Source organism: Pristiophorus japonicus, chromosome 1 (assembly GCF_044704955.1).
Source record: "Pristiophorus japonicus isolate sPriJap1 chromosome 1, sPriJap1.hap1, whole genome shotgun sequence".
NCBI lineage: Eukaryota > Metazoa > Chordata > Chondrichthyes > Pristiophoridae > Pristiophorus > Pristiophorus japonicus.
The window spans coordinates 17204791-17229612 of NC_091977.1; the positions used below are offsets into that span (position 1 = coordinate 17204791).

At 49.1% G+C, this 24822-nt stretch overlaps 1 protein-coding gene across 1 annotated transcript in view; it reads left to right on the top strand.

Moving 5' to 3' along the window:
• LOC139261856 (hepatocyte growth factor activator-like) overlaps positions 1-24822 on the top strand; it is a 123869-nt gene that overhangs the window by 40253 nt on the left and 58794 nt on the right. Inside the window, exons 9-13 of the mRNA XM_070877092.1 lie at positions 958-1132; positions 7952-8046; positions 13735-13848; positions 20569-20700; positions 24436-24546. Coding sequence (XP_070733193.1) covers positions 958-1132; positions 7952-8046; positions 13735-13848; positions 20569-20700; positions 24436-24546 — 627 coding nt within the window. The remainder of the gene's footprint in view (positions 1-957; positions 1133-7951; positions 8047-13734; positions 13849-20568; positions 20701-24435; positions 24547-24822) is intronic.

Sequence of the window (24822 nt, forward strand, 5' to 3'; positions counted from 1 at the left end):
CCCTAATGGCTCCTTCTTGGGCTCGGTGTCAAATTTTGTCTGATTACGCTCCTGTCAAGCACCTTGGGACATCTAATAACATTAAAGGCGCTATATAAATGCAATTTTTTTGTTGCGAACAGTCTTCCAGAGACGATTCACTAGGCTGATTCTGGAGATGAAGGGGTTACCTTATGATGATAGATTGAGTAGACTGGGTCTTTACTCGTTGGAGTTCAGAAGGATGAGGGGTGATCTTATAGAAACATTTAAAATCATGAAAGGGATAGACAAGATAAAGGCGGAGAGGTTGTTTACACTGGTCGGGGAGACTAGAACTAGGGGGCACAATAATACGGGGGAGCCAATTTAAAACCGAGTTGAGAAGAAATTTCTTCTCCCAGAGGGTTGTGAATCTGTGGAATTCTCTGCCCAAGGAAGCAGTTGAGGCTAGCTCATTGAATGTATTCAAGTCACAGATAGATAGATTTTTAACCAATAAGGGAATTAAGGGTTATGGAGAGCAGGCGGGTAAGTGGAGCTGAGTCCACGGCCAGATCAGCCATGATCTTGTTGAATGGCGGAGCAGGCTCGAGGGGCTAGATGGCCTACTCCTGTTCCTAATTCTTATGTTCTTATAAGGAGCGTCTTAAAGGAGGAGAAAGAGGTAGAGAGGTTTAGCGAGAAAATTCCAGAGCTCAGGACCTCGGCAGTTGAAAGCATGGCCACCAATGGTGGGACGAAGAGATGCACAAGAAGACAGAATCGGAAGAATGCAGTGTTCTCGGAAGGTTGTAATATATAATGTATATTATAAAATCTATATATATATAAAATTTATATATATAGATGGGTCCACACACAGACACTTGGGGAATTGCCCACCAGCAGTACAATCCCAGAGTCAATAGTGTTGGGGAAGTAATTTTCCAGGATTAGCACTCCGTTGCTTAACATTTACAAATGTATTTCGTTCAGATTCTGCGGCTGACTGCTACGAAAATAATGGGAGCTCGTACAGAGGGACAGCGAAGAGGACGGCCTCAGGGAGTGACTGTCTGGCATGGGCGTCTAACTTCTTCAGCCTGGAGTTTAACCTCAACGACTTGGAAGAGCGTCTCCGCTTAGGTCTGGGTGACCACTCTTACTGCAGGTGTGAGAAATACACTTCCGAACAGCAGCCTGACTGTGAGCCTGATACGAGGTTGGCAGCTTCCCCAGGGTTCGCTAGTCTTCCCCAGGGTTACCCCCCTCCTTTCCTGAAAGTGATAAATGTTGCCAGTCTGTGGTCCTTTGGGAACTCACCCATGTGATCATAACTCGGCTGCCCAATGCTCTAACTCGTACCAAGTCCCATTCACCCATCACCACTGTGTTTGCTGATCTACATTGGCTGCTGGTCAGCCAATGCCTCAAATTTAAAATTCTCATCCTGGTGTTCAAAACCTTCCATGACCTCGCCCCTCCCCATCTCTATGATGGCCGCCAATGGTGGAGCGAATAAAATCGGGGTTGCACAAGATGCCAGAATTGGAGGAACGCAGAGATCGCGGTGGGTTGTAGGGCTGGAGGAGGTTAAAGTAATGCATTTTGGTAATGCATTTGGGGAGGGATATCAAGGTAAGAAAATACAGAATAAATAGTAGGACACTGAGAAGTGTAGAGGAACAGAGGGACCCTGGATATCCACAGATACCCGAATTAAAGGCCAGGTAGACAAGGTGGTTAAAAAGGCATACGGAATACTTGCCTTTATTGGCAAGGCTTAGAATACAAGAACAGGGGAGGTTATGCTTGAACTGTATGAACCACTAGTTCATTATCATCATAGGCAGTCCCTCAAATCGAGGATGACTTGCTTCCACGTCAAAAAGTTCACAGGTGTTTCAATGAAGGACCTAATATTCCAGGTCCCGAACTAAATCTAGAAGGATGGAAGATGCCTGTGCATGGATTTTTTTAACGTGTGGTGACCGTTGCACACCAGCCACCACACGGGCTTGACAGAGCTAGGTTTTGGTCCAGTGGCAAGGATTACCCAAGAAGACTGGAGATCAGTTCTGCTGCACGGACCCAGTGCACACATATATCACAGTGTGGGCTGGCCCGTGCTGCCTCTGGGCCCTCGCCTCTTCTGGCCCCGAACTCATGCCTCTCCTGGGCTCTGATCACGAAATACTTGTTAGGCCACAGCTGGAGTACTGCGTGCAGTTCTAGTCACCACATTACAGGAAAGATGTGATTGCACTTTAGCCAACTTTGCCTTCATACCTTTGTAATCACCTTTATTTAAGCTTAGGACACTGGTTTGAGATCCAACTTTCTCATCCTCCAACTGAATTTGAAATTCAACCATGCTGTAATCACTCTTTCCTAGAGGATCCTTTACTATGAGATCATTTAGTAATCCTTTCCTCGACTAACAAAGGCAAGTATTCCATATGCCTTCTTAACCACCTTATCTACCTGGCCTGCTAGCTTCAGGGATCTGTGGACCTGCACTCCAAGGTCCCTTTATTCCTCTACATTTTTCAGTGTCACACCATTTAATGTGTATTCCCTTGCCTTGTTAGACCTCCCCAAATGCATTACCTCACACTTATCCGGAATGAATTCCATTTACCACTGTTCTGCCCACCTGACTAGTACATTGATATCTTCCTGCAGTTCGCAGCTTTCTTCTTCATTATCAACCACGCAGCCTATTTTAGGGTCATCTGCAAACTTCTTAATCATACCATCAACATTCAAGTTCAAGTTATTGATATATACCACATAAAGCAGGGGACCCAGTACTGAGCCCTGCGGAACCCCACTAGATACAGCCTTCCAGTCACAAAAACATCCATCAACCATTACCCTTCTGTTTAGAGGGGATTTAAGGGAGATGTTTTCACCCAGAGGGTGGTGGGGGCCTGGATCTCTGCTTGAAAGGGCGGTAGAGGCAAAAACCCTCACCATATTTAAAAAATACCTAGTTGTGCACTTGAAGTGCCATAACCTACAGGGTAACGGACCAAGAGCTGGAAAGTGGGATAAGGCTGGATAGCCTCTTGTTGGCCGGCACAGAAACAATGGGCTGAAATGGCCTCCTTCCGTGCTGTAAATTTCTATGATTCTATACCGACCTGGCACGGCGAAATTGCTGATGCGATGCCCGCGAACTTCCCTGGCAGTTTTGCGCTGGCGCTAACACTTACCGTTTCGATCTCTTGTGTCCCGTAGCTCGTGACATCATCCAGTGCGCAGCACCCCGTTACCGTCACGGATGCAATATTTACTCCCGCCCCCTGCAGCATCGCCGGGCATCAACAACGGCAGCTGCAGGGGGCGTTGTCACCTCGGCTGGCTGCTTGGGGAGCGCTAATTAAAGGCAGTGGTGGTCAGGAGGGGCAAAACGTATTTATCTTCCCTTTCTGCTGCCTCCTGATTTCTTTTGCCCCTGCCATTGCTCAGCCCTGCTCTCTCTGAGAGTGCGTGTGGCTGCTCGGCATGTAGTGCAGGTGCCGTGGTCCAACACAGACTGCGTGAAGATTGCTGGAACCCATCATTGGCCCTTCACTCTAAGCGAGGGAGGGCTGCACGGAACAATGTTCAACGCTCTGCCGATACCGCCCCCCCCTTACTCCCTTTAGCGCTCCAAGGGAAGTGACAGTGCTTGATTTGGTGCTCCACTTCCCTCTTGGAGTGCTGAAGCAGAAATTCCCAGCAAATCTTTTTTGCCCGGCAATACTTTTGCGTTCCGTTGAAAAGTTATCACCCCAAACAGGATGCTACACAATTTCTAGCCTTTGAGAAGGCACTCATGCTTTAGACTGCATGCAAAATTCATTCTCACTATTCAAATAAATGTTTGGGATGCTAAATCAAGTCTCAGTAGTGTTACATTGAAAGGCTGGGCCAATATTGCGTGCAGTCTAATCAGAACTCATCATTGTTGCAGCCTTTTTCCAGTACTTAAAGGAGAGGTTCATTGGGGGGAAAATCCAGTTGGTTAGCGCCTCCCATTAGCACTAACGGGGCACTGATGCAGTAGCGCACGGCAAATCCGGACCCCCGTTGCTGGCACAAGGTACCGCAAGGGACTTTAATGCCAGGCAGATCATGACATCAGTGAACGCTCAGTGGGTGCGTGATCTGCTAAATTCATTATGGACACTTACCTTTGCGCCTCAACCAGACAGCGACAGGGAGAGCTGCCGCACAGCTGCAGGAAGCCGACTCCAGTGCCGTTATTGTAAGGCATCCGTATTAATCACTCGTAGCGGCCAGGGCAGGTTAGTTTCAGTGATTTTTTGGTCAGTTTCACCCAGTGGATGAGTTTGCATGAGTAATTTCAAGTTTCTTTTTTATCAGCAGTCTTCTGGCAAGTGCAAAGTGGCAACATTTATTGTTCAAAGATTCAAACTGTTACACTTGGCAACATTAATGGGGGCTGTACTGGCATGGCACCTCGCCCTCCAGGATCTACGGCAAAGGGAGTGTAGGCAGCCAGAAATACGGGGGACATGTGTGCAGAGGGATGAGGAGGGACATCAAGGCTCTCACCAGGATGAGTTAAACCCCAGATCCCTTTTGCTTAGCACAGGCCCATCATACCATCCCTGTGTCATGCTATATCACAGACACCCTTCTGGGCACAAAGGTGAAGGGAAGTGAAGCTGAGTCCATGATCAGATCAGCCATGATCTTATTAAATGGCGGAGCAAGCTCGAGGGGCCGAATGGCCTACTCCTGCTCCTATTTCTTATGTTCTTATGTTATGAAATGAGAGAGCCCACAAAATATTGCAAACTCCATTAATAAATTTAAGCTTAAACATGTCACACATATCACATTCATTCCAATAACTAATGACCCTTGTCCTGCCATAGTTGAATAGTTGTCAGTGTGTGCAAGGCGTGAGATATGGGTGTGAGTGTTGGTAGGCAGAGATTGTTGGTGGGTGAGTGTTGAGGGTGTGGTTCTTTGGGCAGTGTGTGAAGCTTATGGTTCAGATGGTGGTATGTAGCATTTGTTGAAGCATTCAATCACCCTGACGACCCGCGCGAGGTGGATCTGCCATGAGCACACCTGCTTCAATCCTCCACCTCCTTCTCCTTGTTGCACTTCTCCTCACTGAGGCAGCTGCACAGCCAGCAATGCTGAGACTGAAGTGCTGCAGTATCAATGAACCTCCACTTTAAGTACTGGAAAAGGCCTGTGGCAATGATGAGTTGAGATGAGACTGCAACCGATATTGGTGCACCCTTTGAGTGTAACGCCACTGAGCTAGGCCTTGAAGACTTGATTTAGAGCCCCATCATTTCTTTGAGCAGTGAGAATGAATTTTGGCGCTAATTCTCAAACTTTTCTAAAGTTACCGCCCATTCCTGGACTATAATGAACTTTCCCCCCATAGATACTGCAAAGATCTACCGACGGTGCGGGGTGGTGGTGGGGGGTCGGGGGGCGGGAGGTGGATTTGCCTTGCGGCGCTGGATTCGCCTCGCCCCGGCGCTACTGCATCAGCGCCCCGTTACCGCCCTCTGCAGGTGCTAACGGGAGGCGCTAACCTACCGAATTTAGAAAGTCGATAGAATGGTGTTGCGGACAATGGAACAAATGCCACACCGGTGCAACAGGAGGCGCTCTTGTGAGATTGTGGCCAAGGCAAATTGTTGGGGTTGGGCAGAGAGAGCGTTACCCTGCATCTATGTGTGCTGTACCTCAGCTGGGAGAGATTGATGCTGACACTGGGCAGCTGACATTTCCATGGTAATAGACATTTGGAATTCTCTCCTCCAAAGGGCTGTGGATGCTGCGGGTCAACTGGAGCTTTCAAGACCAGACAGTTAGATTTTTGTTCGGTAAGAGTATCAAGGGATAGGGAGAAAAGACATATTAATGGAGTTGAGCTGCAGATCAGCCACGATCTAATTGAATGGCAGAGCAGTCACGAGATACTGAATGCTCTTCTCTTCATAGAATCATAGAAAAATTATGACACAGAAGGAGGCCATTCGGCCCATCGTGTCCGTGCTGGTTGAAAAAGTTATCCAGCCTAATCCCACCTTTTAGCACTAGGTCCGTAGCCCTGTACGTTACGGCTCGTTAAGTGCACATCCAAGTACTTTTAAATGTGGTGAGGGTTTCTGCCTCTACCACTCTTTCAGGCAGTGAGTTCCAGACCCCCACCACCCTCTGGGTGAAAACATTTTTCCTCATCTCCCCTCTAATCCTTCTAGCAACTACTTTAAATCTCTGCCCCCTGGTTATTGACCCCTCTGCTTGCTCCTTATGTTCATGAGATAGGAAGAGTACCATTCACTGGCAAGAACAATACTCGCTCTGAAAAGCACAAAAATGCAAAAGAAATACTTTTAAGAAACACAAACAAATACTGATCCCATGGCACGATTTGAAGAGGAGTGGAGAGCTCTCCTGGTCTTAACATTTGTCCCTCAACCAACATCAATGAAGCAGCTTAACTGGACATCCACATCATTTGAGTTTGTGGGATGTTGGTCCATCATCATAGGCAGTCCCTCGGGGTCGAGGGTGACTCGCTTCCACACTAGAACTGAGTTCTCAGGTGACTGAAGAGTCCAATGCGGGACCTACGGTCTCTGTCACAGGTGGGGAAGACGGTGGTTGAAGGACCGGGTGGGTAAGGTGACTGGGTTGCCACACGCTTCTTCCGCTGTCGACGCTTGGCTTCAGCTTGAGATTCAAGCTGTTCAGCTCCTTCCCGGATGCTCCTCCTCCACTTAGGGCGGTCTTTGGCCAGGTGTCGGTGGGGATGTTACATTTTTTAAAGGCGGCTTTGAGGGTTGCCTTTGAAGTGTTTCCTCTGCCCACCTGGGACTCGCTTGCTGTGTCGGAGCTCCGAGTACAGCGCTTGTTTTGGGAGTCTCGTGTCAGGCATGAGGGCGAAGTGGCCCATCCAGCAGAGCTGGTTGAGCGTGGTCAGTGCTTCGATGCTGGGGATATTGGCCTGAGCGAGGACATCGACGTTGGTGCGCCTATCCTGTCAATGCATTTGCAGGATCTTGCGGAGGCAGCGTTGGTGGTACTTCTCCAGTGTTTTGAGGTGCCTGCTGTACATAGTCCATGTGGCTGTGGTGTTTGCTTAAATAAAACTATTTACCACACACACCGAGAAAGTAATTCATTGTGTGTGAACTGCCTTCAGATATTTAATAATGAAAGAAAGAACTCGCATTTGTATAGAGCCTTTCATATCCTCAGGACATCCAAAGCACTTTGCAGCCTGTGTAGTCACTATAATCTGGCTGTCAATTTGTGCACAGCAAGATTTTGCAAACAGCATTGAAATTGGTAACTCGATAATCTATGATGGTTGATCGATAAATGTTGGCCAGGTCACTGACAGAACTCTCCAGTTCCTTAACAGATAGGGTTATGGGATCTTGGGCATCAACCCGAGAGTGCAGATAGGGCCTTGGTTTAACGTCTCAACCGAAAGTGCCACCACTTCCTCAGTACTGCATTGGCAGAGGGGTCAACAACAGGGGGGCATAGATTTAAAGTAATTGGGGGGAGGTATAGAGGGGATTTGAGGTGCCTGAAAGGATGGTAGAGGCAGAAACCTTCACCACATTTAAAAGATACTTGGATGTGCACTTAAAGTGCCATAACCTACAGGGCTACGGACCAAGAGCTGGAAAGTGGGATTAGGCTGGATAGCTCTTGGCCAGCACGGACACGATGGGCCGAAATGGCCTCCTTCCGTGCTGTAAATCTCTATGATTCTATGATTATGTGTTCAAATCTCTGGAATGGGACTTGAACCCATGACCTTCTGACTCAGATGCAAGAGCGCTACCCACTGAGCTACAGCTGACACTCAAGGTGCTATGTAAATGCGAATCTATTTTATATTCAACTGGTTAATTCTGAGGGTAAGTAGAGGGGGTTTGAGTGGGCAAGAGAGTCGGCCATCGATAAGCTATCTGTGTATTTGTTTCAGAAACCCAGATAACGAAGAGCAGCCTTGGTGCTACACACTGATAAAAGACGACATCTCCTGGGATTACTGTGAAGTTCCACAGTGTCCAAAACAGGGTGGGTAAATCAAATAGCCCTTTTTAAGTTATGACCTGATTAAAGAATTTCATTCCGTGCAATGGCAGTCAATGAAATTCCAGCACGGGTTAAGGTTCCTCAGGGCGGGAGGGATCAAGTTCTTCGGGGGGGGGGGGCGGCCGTCGGGCTTGGTGAAGTTTCTTGGGGTGGGGGGTGGAGTTCCTTGGGGGGAGGGGGGAAGTTCGTCGGGGTTGGTGAAGTTTCTTGGGGGGGGGGGGGTGGAGTTCCTTGGGGGGGAGGGGGTGAAGTTTGGCGGGGTTGGTGAAGTTTCTTGGGGTGGAGGGATGGAGTTCCTTGGAGGTGGAGGGCGGGGAAGTTCGTTGGGGTTGGTAAAGTTTCTTGGGGTGGGGGGGTGGAGTTCCTTGGAGGGGGAGTGGGGGAAGCTTGTTGGGGTTGGTGAAGTTTCTCAGCGGGGGGGGGTGAAGTTCTTCGGGAGTGGGAGGGTGGAGTTCCTCGTGAGGCGGGTGTGGAGAGAGTTCCTCGTGGATCGACCCGAACATCTGACTGCTCGATTAATGCCTTTTGACTGCTGTCACGGTCACTGCAGTATCAAGAGTACTTCACCTGTGGAATCCATCTGGTCCAATAGAAGCCTATTACAGCAGGAATGGTGGAAGCGGTGGTGATGTTATGCTATATTACACCATGTTACAAAATGTGGAAAAACTCGGTTTAAAATTCGAAACACCACCTTGGGTTACCTTTCTGTTGAAAACATGAAAATATATTAAACTATATGTAAAGTTTACCATGAAGTTTGTAAAATTGTGTAATTTACTCTTAATTTGTGTACACAATTATGATGGGTTTTGGTAGGCTAGTTAGGGAGAAACTGTCTCCAGTGGCAGAACGGTCGGTAACCAAATTGAAGACAATTGTCAGATGAGCTAGAGGCGTGTTGAAATTTTTTTTTTTACACAGCGAGTTATGATCTGGAATGTGCTGCCTGAAAGGGCGGTGGAAGCAAATTCAATAGTAGGAGTTAAATTAAAAAGTAGGACCTCAAAAGTAGTAATCTCAGGATTGCTACCAGTGCCACGTGCTAGTCAGAGTAGGGATCGCAGGATAGCTCAGATGAATACGTGGCTTCAGCAGTGGTGCAGAAGGGAGGGATTCAAATTCCTGGGGCATTGGAACCGGTTCTGGGGGAGGTGGGTCCAGTACAAACCGGACAGTCTGCACCTGGGCAGGACTGGAACCAATATCCTAGGGGCAGTGTTTACTAGTGCTGTTGGAGAGGAGTTAAACTAATGTGGCAGGGGGATGGGAACCTATGCAGGGAGACAGAGGGAAATAAAATGGAGTCAGAAGCAAAAGATAGAAAGGAGAATAGTAAAAGTGGAGGGCAGAGAAACCTAAGGCAAAAAACAAAAAGGGCCACATTACAGCAAAATTCTAAAGGGGCAAAGTGTGTTAAAAAGACAAGTCTGAAGGCTCTGTGCCTCAATGTGAGGAGTATTCGGAATAAGGTGGTCGAATTAATTGCGCAGATAGTAGTTAACGGATATGATGTAATTGGCATCACGGAGACATGGCTCCAGGGTGACTAAGGCTGGGAACTGAACATCCAAGGGTATTCAGCATTTAGGAAGGATAGACAGAAAGGAAAAGGAGGCGGGGTGGCGTTGCTGGTTAAAGAGGAAATTAATGCAATAGTAAGGAAGGACATTAGCCTGGATGATGTAGAATCGGTATGGGTGGAGCTGCGGAATTCCAAAGGGCAGAAAACACTAGTGGGAGTTGTGTACAGACCACCAAACAGTAGTAGTGAGGTTGGGGACAACATCAAACAAGAAATAAGGGATGCGTGCACTAAAGGTACAGCAGTTATTATGGGCGACTTTAACATACATATTGATTGGGCTAACCAAACTGGTAGCAATGTGGTGGAGGAGGATTTCCTGGAGTGAATTAGGGATGGTTTTCTAGACCAATATGTCGAGGAACCAACTGGAGAGCTGGCCATCCTAGACTGGGTGATGTGTAATGAGAAGGGACTAATTAGCAATCTTGTTGTGCAAGGCCCCTTGGGGAAGAGTGACCATAATATGGTAGAATTCTTTATTAAGATGGAGAGTGACACAGTTAATTCGGAAACTAGGGTCCTGAACTTAAGTAAAGGTAACTTCGACGGTATGAGGCGTGAATTGGCTCGAATAGACTGGCAAAGGATACTTAAAGGGTTGACGGTGGATAGGCAATGGCAAACATTTAAAGATCACATGGATGAACTTCAGCAATTGTATATCCCTGTCTGGAGTAAAAATAAAATGGGGAAGGTGGCTCAACCATGGCTAACAGGGAAATTAAGGATAGTGCTAAAGCCAAGGAAGAGGCCTATAATTTGGCCAGAAAAAGCAACCAACCTAATGACTGGGAGAAATTTAGAATTCAACAGAGGAAGACCAAGGGTTTAATTAAGAGGGGGAAAATAGAGTACGAAAGGAAGCTTGCAGGGAACATAAAAACTGACTGTAAAAGCTTCTATAAACATGTGAAGAGAAAAATATTAGTGCAGTCGGATTCAGGTGAATTTATAATGGGGAACAAAGAAATGGCAGACCAATTGAACAAATACTTCGGTTCTGTCTTCATGAAGGAAGACACAAATAATCTTCCGAATGTACTAGGGGACAGTAGGTCTAGTGAGGAGGAAGAACTGAAGGATATCCTTATCAGGCGGGAAATTGTGTTAGGGAAATTGATGGGATTGAAGGCCGATAAATCCCTGGGGCCTGATGGTCTGCATCCCAGAGTACTCAAGGAAGTACTCTGAAATAGTAATAGTGGATGCATTAGTGCTCATTTTCCAACAGTCTATTGACTCTGGATCAGTTCCTATGGACTGGAGGGACCTCAGCTCTTTACAATATATATTAACGATTTGGATGAAGGAATTGAATGTAACATCTCCAAGTTTGTGGATGACACTAAACTAGGTGGTGGTGTGAGTTGTGAGGAGGACGCTAAGAGGCTGCAGGGTGACTTGGACAGGTTAGGTGAGTGGGCAAATGCATGGCAGATGCAGTATAATGTGGATAAATGTGAGGTTATCAATTTTGGGGGCAAAAACAGGAAGGCAGAGTATTATCTGAATGGTGGCAGATTAGGAAAAGGGGAGGTGCAACGAGACCTGGGTGTCATGGTTCATCAGTCATTGAAAGTTGGTATACAGGTACAGCAGGTGGTGAAGAAGGCAAATGGTATGTTGGCCTTCATAGCTAAGGGATTTGAGTATAGGAGCAGGGAGGTCTTACTGCAGTTGTACAGGGCCTTAGTGAGGCCTCACTTGGAATATTGTGTACAGTTTTGGTCTCCTAATCTGAGGAAGGACGTTCTTGCTATTGAGAGGGTGCAGCGAAGGTTCACCAGACTGATTCCAGGGATGGCTGGGCTGTCATATGAGGAGAGACTGGATCAACTGGGCCTTTATTCACTGGAGTGTAGAAAGATGAGAGGGGATCTCATAAAAACGTGTAAGATTCTGACGGGACTGGACAGGTTAGATGCGGGAAGAATGTTCCCGATGTTGGGGAAGTCCAGAACCAGGGGACACAGTCTTAGGATAAGGGGTAGGCCATTTAGGACTGAGATGAGGAGAAACTTCTTCACTCAGAGAGTTGTTAACCTGTGGAATTCCCTGCCGCAAAGAGTTTTTGATGCCAGTTCATTGGATATATTCAAGAGAGAGTTAGATATGGCCCTTACGGCTAAGGGAGTCAAGGGGTATGGAGAGAAAGCGGGAAAGGGGTACTGAGGGAATGATCAGCCATGATCTTATTGAATGGCGGTGCAGGCTCGAAGGGCCGAATGGCCTACTCCTGCACCTATTTTCTATGTTTCTATGTTAATACAGGTTGAACCTCCCTTATCCAGAACTCTCTTATCCGGAACCATCCCTCGTCCAGAACCATTCCTGGCTACCGGGTGGCGCATGCGCAGAACTCCGACATGAACAAATTGAAGTCCTTCCTCATTGCCGACTCCTGCAATCGCTGGCCTGACCCCGCGATCCACTGCCCCTACTCTCCCCCATGATCTCTCTGCTACACTCCCAGCCCCAATCTAGCCAGCCCCGCTATCCTCTTGCACAGTACCTGTACCATCCAATTTAATGTGACCACCCCTCGTCCGTAATGATCCCTGATCCAGAACAAACCGGGTCCCGAGGGTTCTGGATAGGGAGGTTCAACCTGTCGTAACCTTCAAAAGGGAATTGAATAAATACTCAGGTGAAAAATCTACAGTGCTGTAGGGAAAGAGCAGAGGGCAGTGGGACTAATTGGATAGCTCTTTCAAAGAGCCGGCACAGGCACGCTGAACAGAATGGCCTCCTTCTGTGATGTACAGCTTTAAATGTAATGCGAAAAATGAAATGGAGGCAGGCTTGATGGACCAGCTGGTCTTTTCCTGCCCGTCGATTTCGCATGTTGGTTTCATCATCTGTAGCTTCGGCAGCAGAGGGGCAACATTCCCGATCAAGAGTTGCCTCCTGTTTCCCGGGTTGGACAATCGGGAGAATTCCCCTTCCCCTCCACTCGCCAATGCCCTTAATCCTGACCGGCGAAAGATGATGCACGGATCGGATAAGGATTTTCAGAAGGGACACAAAGGGGAAGATAGCAGGCCAATTTTTTTTTACCACTGCCAGGTATTTAAATGAGGCTCCGCCCATTTTAAACAGGTCAATGGTATCGGACAGAAGAATCAAACTCCAATTTAACATGAATTCGGCTGCTAATATTGGCGCAGGGGGTTTTCACTCCATTGGGATGTATCCCGGGAGAATTAACATATACTGCACTTTGGTTTCAGAAAGACAACTGTGGACGCACCATTGACTTTTGTAATGTATTTGCTTCATGGGTTCTTTGCTTAAGAATTCATAGCAACACATTGCTATTCAGTACTAGTTGGTTTATTAACCATCATCATTGGCAGTCCCTCGAAATCGAGGAAGACTTGCTTCCACTCTGCAAATGAGTTCTCAGGTGACTGAACAGTACAATAAGGGAATTACCGTCTCTGTCACAGGTTGGACTGGCAGTTGTTGAAGGAAAGGGTGGGTGGGGAGTCTGGTTTGCCGCAAGCTCCTTCCACTGCCTGCGCTTGAGCTCTGCATGCTCTCGTCGATGAGACTCAAGATGCTCAGCACCCTCCCGGATACTCTTCCTCCACTTAGGGCGGGCGGTCTCTGGCCAGGGACTCCCAGGTGACGTTGGGGTTGTTGCATTTTATCAAGGAGACTTTGAGGGCGTCCTTGAAACATTTCCTCTGCTTACCTGGGGCTTGCTTCAGGAGTTCCGAGCAGAGTGCTTGCTTTGAGAGTCTTGTGTCAGGCATGCGGACGATGTGGCCTGCCCAATGGAGCTGGTCGAGTGTGGTCAGTGCTTCGATGCTGGGGATGTTGGCCTGATCGAGGACACTAATGTTGGTTAACAAAGGTTTAACAATCACAGTCTACACATTACCAGTTCATCCACTAGGCTCACAACTGCATACCTCACCATGGATGGCCTAGACTCAACTGACTGAGGTTATATTGAATCTTGTGAACATCGCGTGACTGGCTGAGCCACTCACAATGCAATAGCTCTACAAACCTGTGAGCATGTTCACTGGTGCACACATTTCAACTTTAAAACCGCTTTGCTTTGTGCCGTACAGATCCCTGTCTTCCGCAGCCCTGTAAAAACGGAGGGACTTGCATCAGAAATCCTCTTCTCAACACTTACCACTGTCGGTGCGCTGATCAGTTCACAGGAGTTAATTGCCAGGAAGGTAAGCAAGCAGCTCCCTGCTTCACACATTTGAGAGGGTGAGGTAGAACATTGCATGTTGGGATGTTGGGTACATTTGTTGAACGGCCGTAAAATATACCACAATATCTACCATTGAAACATCTAAGATTCTGAGGGGGATTGACAGGGTAGATGCTGAGAGGTTGTTTCCCCTGGCTGGAGCATCTAAAACCTAGTCTCGGGATAAGGGATCGGCCATTTAAGACCAAGCTGAGCAGGAATTTCTTCAGTCAATGCGTTGTGAATCTTTGGAATTCTCTGCCACAGAGAGCTGAGGATGCTGAATCTCTGAATATATTTAAGACCGAGAGAGATAGATTTTTGGACTCTGGGGGAATCAAGGGATTAGGCAGGAAAGTGGAGTTGAGGTCAAAGATCAGCCATGATCACATTAAGTGGCAGAGCAGGCTCGAGGGGCCGAATGGACTACCCCTGCTCCTGTTTCTTATGTGTTATGTATTAATGCTTGGGGGTTACCAGACACCAGAGAGCGTCGCAGTCGGAGGTCATCAGGCTGTACGCATGTGGCATGTGTGCTTGGTCACCTGTATATAAGCTGGGTGTCTTTGTCACGCTGGCACCCTTGGGCTGGAATAAAGATGGTTCAGGTTGCACCTGAGTGAATTTACAGTAACCAGACTCTTGAGTCATTACAATTGGCGACGAGGTAATCTAAGAACCTTCGTATGTACAATGGCACTGTTGGAATCCTGGAGAGATTCGTGGAGGGCAAGGATTGGGAGGATTTTGTTGATCTGCTGGATCAGTATTTTGCGGCCAACAGCATGGAAGCAGAGGCCTACGCAGTTAAGTGGAGGGCAGTTCTCCTCACCGTTTGTGGTCCGAAAATTTAGAATCTTCTCTCGCCTGTGTGTCCGGCGGAAAAAGGGCACGAGGAATTGTGTGTACGTTGGTGGGTTACCATCTGAAGCCAAAAGAGTAGATCATCATATCATGCTACCGTTTCAACACGCATGTTCGTGCTGAGGGCCAGGACGTGTCGGGATTTGTCGCCAACCTGCGACGTCTTGCTGAGCCGTGTAAGTTCTGGAACATTCTGGAACACATGCTGCGTGATGTCTTCGTGATAGGCATCAGCCATGATGCAATCCTCAGGAAGTTGTTGGCTGCAGAGACATTGGATTTGAAAAAGGCCATCGCGACTGCCCAGGCATGCATGACGACGGATGATAATTTGAGGCAGATATCATCGACGAGTCGGAGTTCCACGGCAATTACTGTAAACAAGATGGCGTCGTCTGCGGGCAGAGCTGCTTACGCAAAACCTGCCGCTGCTCAGAGCCCGCCAACTGGTTCTGTAAAGTCCTGTCCCTCAGTACAGATTCACACGAGGCACATAGTGAAGTCAAGGTCACTCAGGACCTGCACCTTTATTACACAGCTCTCGAATGCCACACTTACCTTGAGACCTGAGCATATATACCTGTCTGGGACAGGTATCCAGTGTCTCCTGCAAGTGCACCCCTGGTGGTAAGGTAAGCTTGTGGTTACAGGTCATCTCTAGTTACAGTCATGTATAGCATGGTAAGATACAGTTATGTACAGTAGTGTGAGATACATGACAGGTTCGATCCAGATTTCACCCTGTTGGTATTGTGGGGTCAATCATCAACCTCATCAGTGTCGGTTTAGACAATACTCATACAATGGATGTTAGAAAGTGGGGCACCTTCACAGGATGTGTCCACAATGGAGCAAGCGTGGTGCGGCTTACCATGAGGTTGATGAGGACCTGTTCAGTGATGGCCCGGATACGCAACCTGAGGAGGAAGTGAATGGACTGTATTCGTTCCTGAGCTGAATGGCGTGCCTGTATCAATGGAGCTGGATACGGGTGCGAGCCAGTCGATAATGAGCCAAAGTACATTCGACAAGCTGTGGGACACTAAGGCTGCGAAACCGAAGCTGAGTCCAGTCAATGCCAGGTTGCGTACTTACACTAAGGAACTCATACCGGTGCTTGGCAGTGCAGCAATCGAGGTGTCACATGAGGTTCATGAGCTACCATTATGGATCATCCCAGGTAATGGTCCAATGCTGTTCGTCAGGAATTGGTTCGAGAAAATCAAGCCGAACTGGAATGATGACAAGATGTTGTCCTCGGTGGATGATACTTCGTGTGCTCAAGTATTGAAAAAGTTTCCTACTTTGTTTGAACCGAACATTGGTAATTTTACGGGAGCCAAGGTGCAGACTCACCTGGACTCTAATGCAAGGCCTGTCTATCACAAAGCTCAGTCTGTTCTGTACATGATGAGGGAGAAGGTTGAAATTAAGCTTGGCAGACTCATAGAAACATAGAAAATAGGTGCAGGAGTAGGCCATTCGGCCCTTCGAGCCTGCACCACCATTCAATGAGTTCATGGCTGAACATGCAACTTCAGTACCCCATTCCTGCTTTCTCGCCATACCCCTTGATCCCCCTAGTAGTAAGGACTATATCTAACACCTTTTTGAATATATTTAGTGAATTGGTCTCAACTACTTTCTGTGGTAGAGAATTCCACAGGTTCACCACTCTCTGGGTGAAGAAGTTTCTCCTCATCTCGGTCCTAAATGGCTTACCACTTATCCTTAGACTGTGACCCCTGGTTCTGGACTTCCCCAACATTGGGAACATTCTTCCAGCATCTAACCTGTCTAAACCCGTCAGAATTTTAAACGTTTCTATGAGATCGCCTCTCATTCTTCTGAACTCCATGAATACAAACCCAGTTGATCCAGTCTTTCTTGATATGTCAGTCCCGCCATCCCGGGAATCAGTGTGGTGAACCTTCGCTGCACTCCCTCAATAGCAAGAATGTCCTTCCTCAAGTTAGGAGACCAAAACTGTACACAATACTCCAGGTGTGGCCCCACCAAGGCCCTGCACAACTGTAGTAACACCTCTCTGCCCCTGTACTCAAATCCTCAATATGAAGGCCAACATGCCATTTGCTTTCTTAACCACCTGCTGTACCTGCATGCCAACCTTCAATGACTGATGTACCATGACACCCAGGTCTCGTTGCCCCTCCCCTTTTCCTAATCTGTCAGCATTCAGATAATAGTCTGTGTCTCTGTTTTTACCACCAAAGTGGATAACCTCACCTTTATCCATATTATACTTCATCTGCCATGCATTTGCCCACTCACCTAACCTAACCAAGTTACTCTGCAGCCTCATATCATCCTCCTCGCAGCTCACATTGCCACCCAACTTAGTGTCATCCGCAAATTTGGAGATAGTACATTTAATCCCCTCGTCTAAAGCATTAATGTACAGTGTAAACAGCTGGGGCCCCAGCACAGAACCTTGCGGTACCCCACTAGTCACTGCCTGCCATTCTGAAAAGTACCCATTTACTCCTACTCTTTGCTTCCTGTCTGACAACCAGTTCTCAATCCACGTCAGCACACTACCCCCAATCCCATGTGCTTTAACTTTGCACATTAATCTCTTGTGTGGGACCTTGTCGAAAGCCTTCTGAAAGTCCAAATATACCACATCAACTGGTTCTCCCTTGTCCACTCTACTGGAAACATCCTCAAAAAATTCCAGAAGATTTGTCAAACATGATTTCCCTTTCACAAATCCATGCTGACTTGGACCTATCATGTCACCTCTTTCCAAATGCGCTGCTATGACATCCTTAATAATTGATTCCATCATTTTACTCACTATCGATGTCAGGCTGACTGGTCTATAATTCCCTGTTTTCTCTCTCCCTCCTTTTTTAAAAAGTGTGTTAAAGGATCATATCACCGGTCGAATGTAACGAGTGGGCTAGTCCCTTTGTTCCTGTGTTGAAGAGTGATGGCACTATCAGGATTTGTGGAGACTACAAGGTTACGATTAACCGATTTTCGAAACAGGATCAGTATCTGTTACCGAGGGCTGATGACCTGTTTGCCATGCTAGCTGGTGGAAAGTCGTTCACTAAACTGGATTTGACGTCGGCCTATATGACCCAGGAGCTTGTCGACACTTCGAAGAAACTCACCTGCATCAACACCCCTAAAGGACTTCATCTACAACAGATGTCCTTTTGGGATTCGTTCGACTGCAGCCATATTTCAGAGGAATATGGAAAGTTTACTGAAGTCCGTTTCTAGAACTGTCGTGTTTCAAGATGACATTCTGGTCACAGGTCGCGACACTGCTGAACATCTGAACAATCTTGAAGAAATCCTGCAGCGTCTGGACAAAGTGGGACTCAGGCTGAAACGCTCGAAGTGTGTATTCATGGCACCTGAAGTCAAATTCCTCGGGAGGAAGATTGCTGCTGATGGCATCAGGCCCACTGATTCGAAAACCGAGGCCATCAAAAATGCACCCAGGCCTCAGAATGTGAGAGAGCTGCGTTCATTCCTTGAGCTACTCAACTACTTTGGTAACTTCTTACCCAGATTGAGCACTTTACTAGAGCCACTGCATGTGTTACTAAGAAAAGGCGACAACTGGGTCTGGGGTGCGTCTCAAGATAGAGCCTTTGAGAAAGCCAAGAATCTGCTCTGTTCAAACAAGTTGCTTGTTCATTATGATCCGCGTAAGTGTCTTTTATTGGCCTGTGATGCTGCATCATATGGGGTTAGCTGCGTACTCCAACAAACAAACGAATCGGGCAAGCTACAACCTGTTGCAAATGCTTCGCGAAGTCTGTCCAAAGTGGAAAGAGCTTACAGTATGGGAGAGAAAGTATGGCCTGTGTGTATGGGGTAAAAAAAATGCACCAGTACCTGTTTGGTTTTCGTTTTGAACTAGAAACGGATTACAAGCCACTCATTTCATTGTTTTCAGAAAACAAAGATACTAATACCAATGCATCGTACCGCATTCAAAGGTGGGCACTGACATTGTCTGCCTATGATTACGTCATCTGTCATAGACCTGGTACTGAGAATTGTGCCGATGCATTGAGTCGTCTGCCCTTACTCACAACTGAGATGGAGATGCCTCAACCTGCAGATCTATTGTTAGTAATGGATGCTTTTGGAAGTGAAGGAACCCCTGTCACTGCTCAAAAAGTTAGGATCTGGACCAGCCATGATCCTATTTTATCGGCTGTGAAATGGTGTGTACTCAGTGGTGACTGGTCTGCCATACCTATGGAGATGCGTGAGGAGACCAAACCTTACAACTATTGCAAGGATGAGCTGTCCATTCAGTCAGACTGTTTACTGTAGGGTAATCGTGTAATCATGCCGAAGGAAGGTAGAGAAAAATTTGTACGTGAACTTCATAGCACTCACCCTGGTATTGTCATGATGAAATCCATTGCTAGGTCTCATGTATGGTGACCTGGAATTGACTCTGATCTGGAATCATGCGTGCATCAGTGCAATACTTGCATGCAGCTAAGTAAAGTATCAGTGGAATCTCTGCTGAGTCTTTGGTCATGGCCATCCAAACCATGGTCGAGGTTTTTGCGGGCCCGTTCCTATGTTTTTTGTCATAGTAGATGCATATTCTAAGTGGATAGAGTGTGTTATTATGTCATCCAGTATGTTTACAGCTACCATTGAGAGCCTTCATATCATGTTTGCTACTCATGGTTTGCCTGACATTGTTGTGAGCGACAATGGATCTTGCTTCACAGGACTTGAGTTCCAGGAGTTCATGAAACTCAATGGCATCAGACATGTGAGATCAGCTCCATTCAAGTCTGTTTCTATGGTCAAGCAGAGCGTGCCGTTCAAATGATCAAGCAAAGTATGAAACGTGTAACTCAGGGCTCACTGCAGAGACAGTTGTCATGTATATTGCTCAGTTACAGGTCAAGACCTCATAGGCTTACTGGGGTTCCTCCTGCTGAACTAATGATGAAGAGAAATCTCAAGACCATGCTCTCTCTTGTTCATCCTGATTTGAATGATCGTGTTGAAAACAGACGTCAAAGTCAGCAATGGTGTCATGATTGTGTTGCCGTGTCACGTGACATCTCGGTCAATGATCTGGTTTATGAACTGAACTATGGTCAAGGTCCAAAGTGGATCGCCGGCACTGTTACAGCCAAGGAGGGTAACAGAGTGTTTATTGTCATGCTCAAGAATGGGCAAACATGCAGGAAACACCTTGACCAGGTTAAACTGTGGCACACGGATTAACTGGAACCGAGTGAGGAAGATGCAGTCCGTGACCAAAACACCCTTGGTCACTTATCAGAGGACTCTGCTGACATTACTGACTCTGAATCTTCAGTCTCTGATGTGGTCCCATCAGATCGGCTACTCAGCCCTCAGTCTCAACTGACTCAGAACGCTTGCCCAGAGCCAAAGTTGAACTGAGACGATCAACTCGTGAGAGGAAAGCCCCAGACCGTCTTAATTTGTAAAAAAGACTGCTGTTAATTTTAAAAGGGGAATGTTGTTATATATTAATGCTTGGGTATCACCAGACACCAGGGGGTGCCCCGGTCGTAGGTCATCGGGCTGTACGCATGTGGCATACGTACTTGGTCACCTGTATATAAGCTGGGTGTCTTTGTCACGCTGGCACTCTTGGGCTGGAATAAAGATGGATCAGGTTGCACCTGAGTGAGTTTACAGTAACCAGACTCTTGATTCATTACATTATGTGCTTGTGTTTAGTGTGCATTTAGTGCACTTAGATTAGGCTCGAATGATCGCGCATTGACGGCACACCCAACATTGCCATGATTTGGTGATCTGTGTAACTTGTTTTTCCTCTGTGTTTTAGCGAAATGCTTCGACAGAACCCAATACAGGTACTTCTTTATTGGTGAGAGCTGGATCCGGATCGTCGGCGACAACGTTGAAAGTTGCGTGTGTGCTGACAGCGGGCTTGAGTGTCAAAGCATCGGATATGAAGGTACCAATGAGAAGGCAAAACACTTCCCATATTCGGCTTGAATTGCAGGCCGACCCTTTGACTTGTTCGCGTGGGTTTGTTTGCTGGAATCAGAGTTTGGTGAAGAACTCCCCTCCCCTCTCACCCTCCCCTCCCCTCCCCTCTCACCCTCCCCTCCCCTCTCACCCTCTCCTCACACCCTCCCCTCCCCTCTCACCCTCCCCTCCCCTCTCACCCTCCCCTCCCCTCTCACCCTCACATCCCCTCTCACCCTCCCCTCCCCTCCCCTCTCACCCTCCCCTTCCCTCTCACCCTCTCCTCACACCCTCCCCTCCCCTCTCACCCTCCCCTCCCCTCCCCTCTCACCCTCCCCTCCCCTCTCACCCTCCCCTCCCCTCTCACCCTCTCCTCACACCCTCCCCTCCCCTCTCATCCTCCCCTCTCATCCTCCCTCTCACCCTCCCATTAGCTCTCACCCTCCACTTAACTCTCACCCCCCCTTTCTTCTCACCCTCCCTTCTCACCCTCCCCTTAACTCTCACTCCTTCCTTGATACCCTCCCCCCCCCCTCACCTTCACCTCCCCTCTTACCCTCCCCTCCCCTCTCTCCCTTCTCACCCTCCCCTCTTACACTCCCTTCTCACCCTCCCCTCTTACTATCCCTTCTCACCCTCCCCTCTTACACTCCCTTATCACCCTCCCCTCCCCTCTCACCCTCCCCTTGATCTCTCATCCTTCCCTCCCCTCCCACTCTCGCCTTCCCTCCCTCACACCATGCTCCCCCTCTCACCCTCCCCGCCCCTCTCACCCTCCCCTCCCCTCTCACCCTCCCCTCCCCTCTCACCCTCCCCTCCCCTCTCACCCTCCCCTCCCCTCTCACCCTCCCCTCCCCTCTCACCCTCCCCTCCCCTCTCACCCTCCCCTCCCCTCTCGCCCTACCCTCCCCTCTCACCCTCCTCTCCCCTCTCCCACTCCTCCCCTCTCACCCACCCCTCCCTTCTCACCCACCCCTCCCTTCTCATCCTCCCCTCACACCCTCCCCTCCCCTCTCACCCACCCCTCCCCTCTCACCCTCCCCTCCCTTCTTATCCTCCCTTCTCATCCTCCTCTCTCACCCTCCCCTCCCCTCTCACCCTCCCCTCCCCTCTCACCCTCCCCTCCCCTCTCACCCTCCCCTCCCCTCTCACCCTCCCCACCCTCCCCACCCCTCTCACCTCCCCACCCCCTCACCCTCCCCACCCCTCTCACCCTCACATCCCCTCTCACCCTCCCCTCCCCTCCCCTCTCACCCTCCCCTCCCCTCCCCTCTCACCCTCCCCTCCCCTCCCCCTCTCACCCTCACATCCCCTCCCCTCTCACCCTCCCCTCCCTTCTCATCCTCCCCCTCACCCTCCCCTCCCCTCTCACCCTCCCCCCCTCTCACCCCTCCCCTCTCCACCCTCCCCTCCCCTCTCACCCTCCCCACCCCTCTCACCCTCACATCCCCTCTCACCCTCCCCTCACCCCTCCCCTCTCACCTTCCCCTCCCCTCTCACCCTCCCATCCCCTCCCCTCTTTCCCTCCCCTCCCCTCCACCCCCCCCTAACTCTCACCCCTCCCCTTAATTCTCACCCTCCCCTTAATTCTCACCCTCCCCTTAATTCTCACCCCTTCCCTCATACCCTCCCCTTCCCTCATACCCTCCCCTTCCCTCATACCCTCCCCTTCCCTCATACCCTCCCCTTCCCTCTCACCCTCCCCTTCCCTCTCACCCTCCCCTTCCCTCTCACCCTCCCCTTCCCTCTCACCCTCCCCTTCCCTCTCACCCTCCCCTTCCCTCTCACCCTCCCCTTCCCTCTCACCCTCCCCTTCCCTCTCACCCTCCCCTTCCCTCTCACCCTTCCCTCTCACCCTTCCCTCTCACCCTTCCCTCTCACCCTTCCCTCTCACCCTCCCCTCTCACCCTCCCCTCTCACCCTCCCCTCTCACCCTCCCCTCTCACCCTCCCCTCTCGCCCTCCCCTCTCACCCTCCCCTCTCACCCTCCCCTCTCACCCTCCCCTCTCACCCTCCCCTCTCACCCTCCCCTCTCACCCTCCCCTCTCACCCTCCCCTCTCATCCTCCCCTCTCATCCTCCCCTCACACCCTCTCCTTAACTCTCACCCTCCCCTTAACTCTCACCCTCCCCTTAACTCTCACCCTCCCCTTAACTCTCACCCTCCCCTTAACTCTTACCCTCCCCTTACCTCCTTCCCTCATACCCTCCCCGTCCTTCATACCCTCCCCGTCCTTCATACCCTCCCCTTCCCTCATACCCTCCCCTTCCCTCATACCCTCCCCTTCCCTCTCACCCTCCCCTCCCCTCTCACCCTCCCCTCTCACCCTCCCTTCTCACCCTCTCACCCTCCCCTCACCCTCCTTTCTCAACCTCCCCTCTCACCCTCCCCATCCTCCCCTCTTAACCTCCCCTCCCCTCTTAACCTCCCCTCTTACCCTCCCCTCCCCTCTTACCCTCCCCTCTCACTCTCCTCTCTCCTCTCAACCCTCCCCTCCCCTCTCACCCTCCCCTCCCCTCTCACCCTCCCCTCCCCTCGCACCCTCCCCTCTCAGCATCCCCTCCCCTCTCACCCTCCCCTCCCCTCTCACTCTTCACTCCCCTCTCACCCTCCCCTCTCCTCTCACCCTCCCCTCCCCTCTCTCCCTCCACTCTCAGTCTCCCCTCCCCTTCTAACAGCCCAGTTAACACTGATGTTTGTGAGCCTGCTTGAGCAGCAGCTTGACTGGAGAAGCTGGCTTGTTCTCCTTGGAGCTGAGAAGGTTAAGAGGAGATTTTATTGAGGGGTTCAAAATCAAGTACATAGGGAGAATCCCTTTCCACTGGCAGAATGGTTGGTAACCAGAGGGCACAGGTTTAAAATAATTGGCAATGGGAACCAGAGGGGAAATCGATGAGATGAAACTCCTAAAATCTGGATTTGATGATTCTTCTTCTGTTCGGTAGTAGCAAAGCGAATCAAATGTCAACATCTAAGTTGGATATCCAGGCCAAATCTCCGGTGTAATAGCTGTAGGTTGCCTGAGAATTCCCTCTGAAGGCAGTGCTCGATGTGCTCCAGGGTCTGATTAGGAGCTCCACAGTCGCATGATGGGAATGCTTTAATCTTCCACCTATGGAGAAGGTAGCTGCTTCGACCTTGACTGGTGTCACAGTCTAAGGATAAGGGGTAAGCTATTGAGGACTGAGATGACGAGAAACTTCTTCACTCAGAGAATTGTGAACCTGTGGAATTCTCTATCACAGAAAGTTGTTGAGGTTGAGGCCAGTTCGTTAGATATATTCAAAAGGGAGTTAGGTGTGGCCCTTACGGCTAAAGGGATCAAGTGGTATGGAGAGAAAGCAGGAATGGGATACTGAAGTTGCATGATCAGCCATGATCATATTGAATGGTGGTGCAGGCTCGAAGGGCCGAATGGCCTACTCCTGCACCTATTTCCTATGTTTCTATGTTTCTGAGGCGGTTGGTTGTCCACTGTTTGTGAGGAAGGTTTGATCCTTCAGGTTGGACTGTGGGTGTCCGCAATAAGAACATAACAACATAAGAACATAGGAAATAGGAGCAGGAGTAAACCATACGGCCCCTCGAGCCTGCTCCGCCATTTAATATGCTCATGGCTGATCCGATCATGGACTCAGATCCATTTGATTATTTTTAAGAGTGTTGTGGTGTATCCTGACAGCCGTGTGTTTTTTTTCACTGTTTCTCTTGTGTGTTTCAGATTGCGAGGTTAACCTGTGTCTCCAGGGCGGTGAGTGTCGAGCTGTCCGGGGGACAGGGGAGATCGCTTGCCACTGCAGCGAGGGTTTTGTGGGGAAGTACTGTGATATAGGTACGCTCCTCGATTGGAATCTGCTCTCACGCAAACAAGCGCTTTATTTCAATGCAATAGCAAATTACTGCTGGATGCTGGAAATCCGCACTGGAAACAGAAAATGCTCAGCGGGTCAGGCAGCATCTGTGGAGAGAGAAGCAGAGTTAAAATTTCAGGTCGATGACCCTTCGTCAGAACTGGAAAAAGTTCAGATGTAACAGGTTTTAAGCAAGTGCAGGGGCAGGGAAAGAGGAGAAGGGTGGAAAGTTCAAAAGGGAAGGTCTGTGATAGGGT